General features: G+C 38.5%; 1 protein-coding gene and 1 non-coding gene across 3 annotated transcripts; both read left to right on the plus strand.

Moving 5' to 3' along the window:
• Nucleotides 1–542: 542 nt before the first annotated feature.
• LOC106978596 (cytochrome c oxidase subunit 7C, mitochondrial) lies at nt 543–2,873 on the plus strand. 2 transcript variants are annotated; one of them, XM_015076291.3, is made up of 3 exons: nt 616–836; nt 1,826–1,969; nt 2,771–2,873. In XM_015076291.3, exons 1-2 carry the CDS (start codon nt 762–764, stop codon nt 1,940–1,942), a joined length of 192 nt encoding a protein of 63 aa, XP_014931777.1. In that variant the 5' UTR covers nt 616–761; the 3' UTR covers nt 1,943–1,969; nt 2,771–2,873. The 2 variants fall into 2 exon arrangements, with proteins under 2 accessions (XP_053080655.1, XP_014931777.1); XM_053224680.1 differs by lacking the exon at nt 2,771–2,873 and having other exon boundaries at nt 543–702; nt 1,826–1,965.
• On the plus strand, nt 2,608–2,670 carry LOC113594896 (small nucleolar RNA Z39). Its single transcript, XR_003415379.1, has one exon. It is a non-coding gene; the product is annotated as a small nucleolar RNA Z39 (small nucleolar RNA).
• Nucleotides 2,874–11,948: the final 9,075 nt, after the last annotated feature.

Below are 11,948 nucleotides of genomic sequence, written 5' to 3' on the forward strand. Positions count from 1 at the left end.
TTCACTCTCTGAACATGCCATACTCACATCGGCCTTGAGTTTGCTCTGCCCTGTCTCTAATTCTGTTCTATTTAATAACCTATATTTTTCAGGAATCCTTCCCTTAGCAATTCATCTCAATTTTCTCTCCGACATATTTTGTACTACATAGTGTTTGGTTACTTCAGTTTATGCTTTGTTTCCCCGCATAAGATCACGGTATACACCTCTCTCAGCGCTGGCAGAGTACTGCAAATCACAGGCTCCTAGCATTAAAAGAAAACAAACAAACAAAAATCCCCAAAAAACAAGAGGTAAAGGTTTATTTTTGTGTTCCATAAACTCGGTGAGACTGCGTCACTCAATTCAGTACAATTGTTCTGGAATCCGGCCCCCAAAATCCTGATCAGAACTAGACAAGAAATCAGGTTTGACTAAACTGCACTTAGAAACACCTTGGGCTCTTACCCTCCCGGCCTCCCGAACACACACAGCCAGTACCCCTACCCGACCCCCATAAGCAATCCGGCTCTCGCGTCGGACTACGTTTCCCATAGTCCTTCTGATCCGACAAGGCCATGCCGCGTTCTGAACTACAATTCCCACAATCCTCAGACCCCACCATCTTGTCTCATTTTCTGTGGCCGCTCCCCATTTCCCATCTTCCCTTCCGGGTCTTACACACCGGAGAACAAGGTCGTGAAAAGAAGAGGACTTGGTTTGGTACTGTCGTTTCTATCGTCTAGGGGCTCTGCGCTTTTCGCAGAACTTCCAACAGCGCTATGTTGGGACAGAGCATCCGGAGGTTCACAACCTCTGTGGTCCGTAGAAGCCACTATGAGGAGGGCCCAGGGAAGGTTAGTGTGTTAGGGGCCCCGTTTCGTTGGGGGAGGGGGCACTTAGCTGCGATTTGCTGAACTCCAAGGCCTCCCAAGGACCGTGGAGAGGGAGACGGTAAGCAGGAGAGGTGAGCTGGGGCGTCGGGTAGCGTTCAACTTCCCCCAGGAACCAGGGGCAAAGCGCAGGACCCCGGTTGCACGCCGTCGGCGGGTAAAGGAATGAATAGGAAGAGCCTTAGGCCCCACTTGGCCCTAGCGCTCCCCGCCGCGCCCTCCGAGATCTGGAGGGTCCCTGAGGCCAATGCTGCAGATATTTGTGGCTTAAAGCCGAACTAGAGGTCACTGGACTCGGAGTGAAGGTCGTCGGAAACAAAGGAGGATGTGAGGGCCTGTGGTTGTGGGTCGAGTCTAAGCTAGTTAACTAAATTAGAAGTATTAAATCTCTTAAGTTGAAGTTGGATTTAGCGTCAAGTATCAATAGCTTAAGTCGAGTAGTTAGCAGTAACAACCTCCAGTGATCGAGGCCTAGTAGGAAAGGGCGGAAGAAGGGATTTCGATGGTAGCGCCGCTTGATTATGAAAAAGTCCGTCTTCGTAATTCAGTTAACTTTGCCGTGTGCCTTTACAAGGTGACTAGTTTCTAACAAATAGCAAACCAGAACAGTGCATTCTTTTTCTAAAACAGGTCCCCTGAAGAATAAATTTTTCGGCTTTTCTAAAGTAAAAAGGAAAACTTAACCAGTGTGATACACCGGAGTTAAGACCACTGCCTGTGCTCAGTAAAGCCAGTGCTTTTTTTTTTTTTTTTAAACCTTACAGTGTTGTCCTACATGAAGGTCATAGGTTGTAAAACATAATGTTTGAAATAGGATATTATATATGGCATACATAACCTGATTATGTAAAAAAAAAAAAAAAATACCTAACATCCCCTGTGTACGTCTATAATCTATAAAATCAGATGATTCAGTTTCATTTTTGTTGGTTGTTCTCTTTTTTCCCCAACAGAATTTGCCATTTTCAGTGGAAAACAAGTGGCGGTTACTTGTTATGATGACTATGTACTTTGGATCTGGATTTGCTGCACCTTTTTTTATAGTAAGACACCAGCTGCTTAAGAAATAAGGATGTTTTAATTAATCCATTAAACAGGTAATTAATGGATTTGTAATCTTAAAACATTGTTTTTCCTTATACCCCCCTGACCCCCCCATCACACCCACACAGTGTGTAGCTGATTTCTGAAGTTAGTGTAGATGTGGCCTTGGTGGAGACACGTTGGTGAACCAATAAACAAACGTTTCTTTGCCTGAAAGCCAGTGTATATTGGATACTACTGTTTGTCAGGCACACTTTACATTAATGTCATCTAGTTAGACCTAGCAAGCCTGTGAGGTTGGGTGACTTCACCTGGCCTAAGACACAAAGATGTTTAAGTTGCCTCATATCCATTAACTGGTGATGGTTAACCAGGATTTTTAGCCAGTCTTGGTTCAGTTCACACACTTAACCAGGTAGAGTTCTGATAGACTAATTAACGTTAGGGCAACACATGTTTGTGCATACCCCAATCAGTCTTACTGCTAGAAGATTAACAGATTGTTTGCGTGAGAAGAAAAGATTTATTTAGCATAATTGTAATCAGAATTTGCCTCAAAGCAACATTTTGGGAAGATCTGTGGAATGATTGGAATGAATTCCAAAACTATCCTTTGGAAAGAAAAGACTCTATTCTTCATAATATACAAGGGAAGTTCTTTATCCAAGTGATGCATAATGGAAAGATTTTGGTGCATATGATGAAGCAAATCAGTATGAATAAAGTCATGATACTGTAAACGCTTTCTGATGTACCAAACTGATGGACAGACAATATGTGTATGAAAAGTACATGGTTTCTGTTTTAATAGGTGAGACGTTTTAAATACCAATATATATTTTTTTTATTTGCAGGTGTGAAAAGGAGCATTTTAAGAGGTGCAGTCTCTTTGAAAAATGGATCAAATTCTTGAATTCAACATACTCAATATGTTTGTAAATAAACTTATGGCATGAATCCTTAATGCCTCTTCTCTGAAACCTGGAATGTAATAATTGTGCTGACTTTTTATTTAGGAAATGTTCTAGTATTTGTTTGCTCAAAATATGTGTAAATTTAGCCTATTTCTTGGTTTTAAATTTTGAGATTTAATTTTTGATTACTAGGTCAGGACCTTGTTGGTAATTTATGTTATATAAAATGCAAACTTGACTTTGTTGTCCCAGAATAATTTTTTTTAATTGAAAAAGAGGAAGAAGTTTACATTTAGTCTTTACTTGAAGCAGTAAAGTTGTTTTTCTTCATGAGTGACAATTACTTAATCGTGAGGAAAACCATTAGTGAGTGTATAGAGTGAAGTCCAAGAGCTTTTTTCCCTCCAGACTTGTGATCTAAAACTAAATTTTTTGCCTTGATAAATTTGCTATTGACCAATACTAGTTTTGTTTAGACTGAATAAAAGTAGAATATTTGAAATGAAATGTAATAGCATGCAAGATAAAACATAGAAATACCCCGAAGTTTATTCTTGAACTTTAGTAGACATGGACTAAAAGATGCCTCTGAAGAGTAATTGTATCCGTGAATCAAATTTATGTTATGGATGGTAAAATGCTGTTAGCTACTTAAAATATAATGACGTAGTTCCTAGAGCTTTGAACTGGGGCAGGAAAAAGGTAGTTGCTGAATGTTTTAATCCTAGTTTGGTCACTTTTGGAATACCACTTGTATTAGAATGCCATAAAATAGAGGTTGTAAACTAGTGGTGTATTTGAGCTCTAGACTTTTTGGTGATTGGGGGCTATGTTTGGTTTTTTGTTTTTTTGGGGTTTTTTTTTAACGTTTATTTATTATTGAGAGAGAGACACAGAGCATGAGCAGGGGAGGGGTAGAGAGAGGGCAAGACACAGAATCTGATGTAGGCTCCAGGCTGGGAGCTGTCAGCACAGAGCCCAATGCAGGGCTCGAATTCACAAACTGTGAGATCATGACCTGAGCCGAAGGCAGTCGCCTAACCAACTGAGCTACCCAGGTTGGGGGGCTATAGTTTTTAAAGCAGTGTTTAAAAACTAGAATAATTACAAGAAAGTCTCTGTGGGTTCCTAAAAAATTGCTGTGGGTGGTTCTACATTTCTTCATGGAACAAAAGAGCTGCCTCACCATAACATTAGAGTTCATGTATACCCCTAATGTTAAACTACTAATTTGCTGGAGCTCTAAAAACACACTTCTCAGTTTATGTGACAGGGCCTATCTTTACACTCTTCAATAGCTACATAACAACCATTTAAATATAGATACAATTAAATCTTTATGACTTTGCCTGGCTTATTCCCTGTACTTGCATGTCATTGTCCTTTTGTTTTTTTGTTTTTGTTTTTGTTTTTTTTGATTATCCATTAATGAATCAGATGTCTACCTGCGTTTTTGTAACATTACAGCTTTCTATCTTTGGGAAAGTAGGAAGTTTAAGGTTCATAAAATGATTTCAAATTCTTGGTTCAGATCTGTGCCATTAAATTACAAATTTAGCTGTCTTCATTTTTTTGGAGGATCTAGGAATAGTGTATATCTTGTATTTTGAGATTCAATAACTATATAAAAACATTTTAATTTCTGGCAAGTCCTAAATGATTTTTTTCTCATTTAAAATATAAATCAGACTTTACTTACTATTGATTGGAGAGCAGAGTCTAGGTAGATAACATCTGATTTATTATATTTGTCTTCCTAAGTTACAGTATTTGAGGATTTTACATGAATGAGGGAAAAACCTATTTTGCCCATCCTGGGAGAGGAGCACAGATTGCCCCGTCATAAAAAGGCTTCATTCAGCAGCTATACTGAGTAGTAGTATACTCAGAAAACACCAAATGGGATATGTATGTAGAAGGATTTGTTTTAAGAAACTGGGTCATCTGATTGTGGAGGCTTGACAGGTCCAAACTCTGGTGGGTAGCGCTGAAGGCTGGAGATCCAGAGAAAAGTGGCTTTTCCAGTCCAAATGTATCTTGGCAGAATTTCCTCTTCCAGGGGGTACCTGGCTAGCTCAGGGCATGAGACTCTTGATCTTAGGGTTGTAAACTGGAGCCCCACAAGATGTGAAGCAGGCTCTGCACTGATAGCAACAAGCCTGATGCAGGGCTTACACTCAAGAACTGTGAGATCACGACCTAAGCCAAAGTCAGATGATCAACCAACTGAGCCACCCAGGTACCCCTGTCTTTTTTTTTTATTAAGGTCTCCTACTGATTGGATGAGGCTAACCCACATTATGGAGAATAATCAAGCTCTAATGAAACTTACTCAATTTAAATGTTAATCTCCAAAAAACACCACACATATCCAGAATAATGTTTGACCAAAATACCTGGACACATGGCTCAGTCAAGTTGACACATAACCATAACCATTTCATATAAGAATATGCTTCCATCTACCATATTTTAAAGTACTGGCTTGGGTTTTTTTGAAAAACCACCACAGAATGTTTTTGGTTTTTTTCTTCTTTTTTCCCCTATACTGTCTTTTCAAAATTCAAGCCAACACTTAAAACTACAAGATTCTCATAAAAATCCAGATTCTTTTGGAAAACTTAAAGTGGAAGGACTCATACACGCATGTCTGAAACTAAGCTAGGCAAAGTAAAGTACCCCACAGGGATGCTTCCTTGACTACAGAATACCTGATTAGGGATGTTGCAAGGGGCCAAAACCCAGCCATTTGCTTTTAAGAAAACTATTATTGTTTCCATAATTAAGCTTTGGCCACCCCAAAGCAGAAAAAAGAAAAAAAAAAAAAACTTTTGCTACAGAGGCAGAACAAACGCAGTTAATACAGGTTTAGGACTTAAGATGCTTGGATTCAAAACCAGGCTTGATCGTATATTGTCTTCAAGAGACTGCCTCACTTCCTGTTACATCTATTTAGTTTCAAAGATTAGAAATGGAAATAGGTCTTATTTAGGCAAATTTCTTTAAGTGCCTAATGTGGACTGTTTAACTGAAAAACAGGTGAGGTAGAGGAAACACATTATTTAAGTTGTTCTAGTTGATCCCACAGCCTTTCTACAGTTGTGGGTTGATATTTTCAGTTACTCCAGCTACAGTTCTAAGTATCCAGCTGATAGTTTAATCTCACCATGTCCAAAAATGCCTGAGAGCATGTTAGTAAAATGTAAGTCTGATCTTTTTTTTTTTTTTTTTTTTTTAACGTTTTCTTTATTTTTGAGACAGAGACAGAGCATGAACGGGGGAGGGGCAGAGAGAGAGGGAGACACAGAATCCGAAGCAGGCTCCAGGCTTTGAGCCGTCAGCCCAGAGCCTGACGCAGGGCTCAAACTCACAGACCGCGAGATCGTGACCTGAACTGAAGTCGGCCGCTTAACTGACTGAGCCACCCAGGCGCCCCAAGTCTGATCTTATAGTAAGCTGTCACCATCAGTAAAATGCCTGCTCCTTGGTATGTCATTCAGTCATTTCCCTACAGTTTCATTATCATCCTAGCTATATAGCTCCAGTTTTATGTACCTCCTCCAAATCTTGTTAGCTCAGGTGCCACATTTTCTGTAAAGCTTTATCCTGATGATTCCTCCCCAATATCCCAAACACATTACACATAAGTCTCCAACACTTTGTAAACAGCTTTCCAATCAGCTCAGCATGTAGTGTAATTACTTATTTCCTTCCCTGTCTCTCATACCAGGGTATATTTCTGAGACCAGGGAGACTTATTTATTCATGTATCCTGCATGTATAATTTAGTGAGTGGTCAATGAACATTTATTGAGTAGAAACCAAGAATGATAAAACTACTTAAAAAGGGCAAATCCCAGGCCTACTCTGCACGCCAAAATAGTGTATGTCTCCATGTTTTCTAGATAAAAAATTTTTTCCCCAAAGACTCACTGAATTGGTTTCTCCAACCAAATGTATATTGAAGTAATCCAGTTACTGCAGACTCAATGAAAGGAGTTTGTGCCAAAATGTAACTGAACTACGTCACTGCCCACACTGTTTAGTCCGATACTTTTTGTAGGCAAACTTTGATGAAAAGGCAATAGCTGTGGATCTTGTTTGAGACTAGTATTTTGAGAAACACTGATGTAAAGAATTAGGGAATGCATGGTTTTACCTAACAAGGAATAGAGCCCAGTGGACTTAAAGGCCTTCTGTCTTACTCAATCGTAACGTCTTGCTTTGTTTGTCATATGATGGCTGCCATAGTTCCAAGCATCCCACACAGATTTGACAATATCCAGCAAGAAAAATTACTGTTTCAAGTTTTTAATTTCAAGTGGGAGAGAGCGAGCACAAGCAGGGCAGGGGCAGAGAGAGAGAGAGAAAGAATCCCAAGCAGGCTCCATGTTGTCAGTGCTGAGCCCAGAATGTGGCTGGATTCCACGAACTGAACCATAAGATCATGACCTGAGGCGAAATCAAGAGTCAGTTGTTTAACCCATGGAGCCACTCAGGCACCCCTGTTTGAACTTATTTTTAAGTGTGAAGAAAGATTGCCTAGAAATCCACTCCTCATTGGTCACAAGGGTCATATATTCATTTCTAAATACAACACTAGCAAGGGGAATGGCTGGTACCACAGTGATTAGATTTGAGCAATTAAGATTTCTCCCAGGTCCTCTATGGGAAGAGTGGGCACTGAAACAAATCTGTTTTCTACTGGAAAGGGCAAAGAAAGTGGCTTTTGGTGTGTGAAAGACAGTGCCTGCTGCAGCTAGTCTGTGTAGTACAGACGGCTCTCAACTTATGATGGTTTGACTTAAGGTGTTCAAACTGTAATGGTGAAAGCTGATATAAATTCAGTAGAAACTAGAATACTTGAGTTTTGAATTTTGATCTTTTCCCAGGCTAGCAATAAGCAGTAGGATCCTCTCCTGTGATGCTGCACAGCAGCAGAGAGCCACTATTTCCTGTCAGCCACAGGATCACCAGGGTAAACAACAGGGTTAACAAATATTCTGTTTTTCACTTTCAATACAGTTTTCAATAAACTACCTGAGGTATTCATTTTATTTATTTATTAGAAAAAAAGGCTTTGTGCTAAATGATTCTGCCCAATGTAGGCTAATGCAAGCGTACCTTGTTTAAGGTAGGCTAGGCTAAGCTATTTCCGCAAGTTAGATTTATTAAATGCATTTTCAACTAAATGATACTTTCTACTTAGATTGGGTTTAGCAAGATGTAACCACGTCATAAGTCAAGGAAGATCTGTGTACTGAAAAGAGGAAACCAAATGTCGAAATGTAATAAGCCTTTTATTTTAGTGTATCCAATAAATGAAGGTCTTTAGATTATAACCAGAATAAACTGTTATGGAAGAGAGGAGAAATAGTGTTGTGGGTTATTTTTTTTTCTTTTGAATAGAAAATAAATAATTTTTCTATAGTAAATAGTGGAATATTTTACATGATTTATACTCTGTATCAAAATTTTTTTAAAAATTTATCCATTATGAAATAATATTTTGTTCTTCCAGCTATTAACATGTTACAGATCAAAAGGAAGATAGCCACTTTCTATGTATTTAACATTGATACCGTGAAGATTTTTTAGTGAACATATAATTCAAATAATTTATACTTGATTTTGGACAGACTTCTTGAAATCATATTTGAATATGGGTACAAGCTGTTTGGGTCTTTTCCTAACCTGGTATAATAGTCATTAGGGTTTTTCACAAGTCTGCCAGTTCTTCTATGTGCATGCCAGGATTGAACTCTGTCTCCTTTGCTTTGACAAATGAAAATATGATCAGAAGTGATGTGTTACTTCTTCATGGAAGCTTACAGAAGACAGTGTACCCCTTCCTTGTACTGCAGGAATACAGCCTCCATCAGCCTGGATCCCTGAGAGACTAGTGAGTACAGCCACTTGTCCAATGTATAGATTGAGCAAGAAATTTTCATTATTTTAAAACTCTGGGATTAGGATTATTACTACAGAAAAACTTGGCCTGCCCTCAATGAAATACTTGTATACTCCATAGGATCTTGAAAAAGATTACTTCCCTATATCTCTGTCCCCTTGTAGAATTCCATGTCAACTCGATGACTTACTTTCTAAGGACTCTTCTAATTTAAAATGAATTGTGTCTACAATTACAAATATGGGTACCACTCAAAAACTGAAATAATAAGTAAAAATCTCTTCTGCATCCCCGAATGTGGACTGGGGCCAGAATGATGGAGGTAAATAGCTTTTGGCTTTTAAAATAATTTTTGAGATGCAGTTTTGAGTAACTACCAACTAGGCATTTCCACCTTATCTCTCATTTTGTTGGACCTCACTTACCCATTGGACACCTATGTAAAAATTAGAAAATTGAATCTCTTCTAGGTGGACACAGCATCATACCAGAGCACTTTTGCTCCCTTGTCTAGTTGTCTTCATTCTACTTTGTACATTGTCAAACAGTACAACTCTACGTAGTATTCCTTGCAAAGTCATCTCAAATTTGAATTTTTCAGATTATTCCTACTAAAATTTACTGCCCTATCCCAAATTTATCAGATATGCCAAAAGGCAGATACCTGATAACTGTTGAGTAATTATTCAGTATCTTAATAGAGCTCTATATCCTTTAGAATAAGCTTTGTGTGTTTTCTTTGGTGGATTTCAAAACTTATACTATGCTTGGTAAATATTAAGCTTTTAACAGATATATTTAGATATATGGAGGTAGGATGAATACTAATTGGATTTAATAGCATTTCCAAGTATATGAGGAGCCAGTCTAGGAAATTGTCTCCTGATGCCTAGTAACAGAAGATGATCTGTTAAATATCTTAACCCTGATTTGTTCTAATTAATATTATCAAAAAAATTCCCCATACCTTACCTTCTAAGAGCTTTTCTCACTATCCATAAACTTAGTGAGAAATCTCTATCCATGCTCAAACTCTTATGCTAACTACCAAAACCCATCACATGTTCCCCAGACAGTATACATTAAGTTGAACCATATAAAATTACCAATTTTTCCAGATTTTGATCTAGAAGATGGCAATTTCTGATGGTTCAATGGTCATAGTTTCCCTTTTCAGCTACAGGAACACTCATGGAGTTTCTTCCCTCCATATATGTAATGGAAACCATAGATTTTCCCACCACTACAAATTAAGTGCGTTGTATGCATGCAGTGTAGCAGAACTGAAACTGTTTAACCTGGGTATCATTATTTTATTACCAATTAAAAAAATAAGATAATCTAGAATTCTCAAATGTTTTTACCCTAACAGCCTGAGCTTTGGGGGACATTGCTCTATTTACAGTACAAAAAAATACTTTCTCATGCACACAGTAGTGATGTGTTGTGGGCCAGGAATGGTCAATAACGAATTCTTGAGACATTTTGCGTGCAAGAAAGGAAATTTTTATTAAAGCACAGGGACAGGAACCATGGGTAGAAAGAGCTGTACTGTGATTGTGAGGAGTGATTGATTATATACTCTTAAATGGAGAGGTAGAGATAAAGGAAGTTTCTAAAGGGCTTTTCATATGTTAAAGAAGATTTACAGGATCCTAGAGATTTGGCTGTTGTCAAGCTAAGGTTGTTTTTTGCCTCTAGCAAAGCATTAATGTTAAGGCAGTTGTGAGTTCCTGAGGAATGTCACTCTGCTTGTCTCAGGTGTTTATCAGTGGGCTGCAAGTTGTAAGAAAATTTAATTTTATCTACATTTCTTTTGCCTTTGTTCTCCTCATCTGTAGGATGAGTTTATATCAGGAATCTGGCTTGCAATTTTTTCCCTTATGGGATTTAATGTGAATTGTCTGAAAAAATTCTGTGGATTTTAGAAAGGGAATTATAAATATTTCTGTTACCACAGGAAAAAAAAAAAAAAAAAAAGGTACTTCCAGCTATAGACTGAATGTGTGTCCCCCCCCCCCCCCCCCAAAATTTGTGTTGAAACCTAATCTCCAGTGATGGTATTTTCAGGTGAGACCTATGGGATGTGATTAGATCATGATATTGGAGCATTCCTGAATGAGGTTATTGCCCTTTTAAAAGAGGCCCCAAAGAGCTCTCTTGCCCCTTTCTGCCATGTGAGGACACAGCAAAACAGCCATCTGTAAACAGGCCTTCCCCAGACACTATCTACCAGCACCTTGATCTTGGACTCCCTAGGCAACGAAACTGTGAGAAATAAGTCTCTATTATTTATAAACCACCGGGTCTATGGTACTCTGTTATAGTAGCTTAAAAGGGACTAAGACACCTTCTAAATCTAATTCCCCCCCTCCCCCGCATATCCTCCAAAAAAACCTTTCTGATCATCAGAGAAAGTAAATTATAAATATTTGGTCATTCAGATAGCCACAGTATGTTCCTTCTACATATTTGGTCTTCATCCACAGTTCCTGGCTCACAGCTCCCCAAACCCTTAGACTTTCCTGATAAGAGCAATGGAGCATCTTTTGTTATAATATTTGGTCTCTTGCCCTCAGTTCCAGAAAATGCTGGAGCCATATAGGTGAAATGGGTTTGTTGTTATTCATAACAAGTTCCTTTCCATCACAACTGGGTTTATGTTAAAGAAGGTGACTTTTGGAAAGCACCTAAGAATGCAATCTGGTTGCCAGGAGAAACAACCTTAAATGAGAGGGTTGGAATTTTCAGTCCTATTCCCTGCTTTTCTGAGAGAGGAGAGGGCTAGAGGTTGAATCAATCACTCTAGCTAATGAGTTAATCAATCATACCTGTGTAATGAAGCCTGTGTAAGAACCCAAAAAGAGAGGCTTCAGCGAGCTTCATCAGAATGCTTCCGTGTACCACTGTGCTAGCCCCCAAGTTCCAAGAGGACAGAACCTCCTTTGTTCAGGACTTCACCCTATGAAAGAAAGGCATAAAACAGCTAAGAAATAAATACAAAACAAAGACGTAAAAAAGTAAAATTTATATACAGCAAAAAGGACAAAATCTTAGTGGTTACTTTATGAATTTAGATGAATATATACTCCTGTGTAATGCAAACTTTAAGCACAGAAAGTTCCATTTGTTGTGCCCCCTCCCTGTCAGTCACTGTCCCCATTATCTCAGAAGCAACAACTCTTCTGATTATTTTCACTATAGATT

The sequence above is a fragment of the Acinonyx jubatus genome, chromosome A1, assembly GCF_027475565.1.
Source record: "Acinonyx jubatus isolate Ajub_Pintada_27869175 chromosome A1, VMU_Ajub_asm_v1.0, whole genome shotgun sequence".
Lineage (NCBI taxonomy): Eukaryota > Metazoa > Chordata > Mammalia > Carnivora > Felidae > Acinonyx > Acinonyx jubatus.

Excerpts from the sequence above, each read along its gene's own strand:
- LOC106978596 (XM_053224680.1), top strand. The coding sequence starts at position 558 with ATGCCGCGTTCTGAACTACAATTCCCACAATCCTCAGACCCCACCATC. Across the intron at positions 703-1,825 it reads AAAGAAGAGGACTTGGTTTG|AATTTGCCATTTTCAGTGGA; the intron begins GTACTGTCGTTT and ends TTTCCCCAACAG.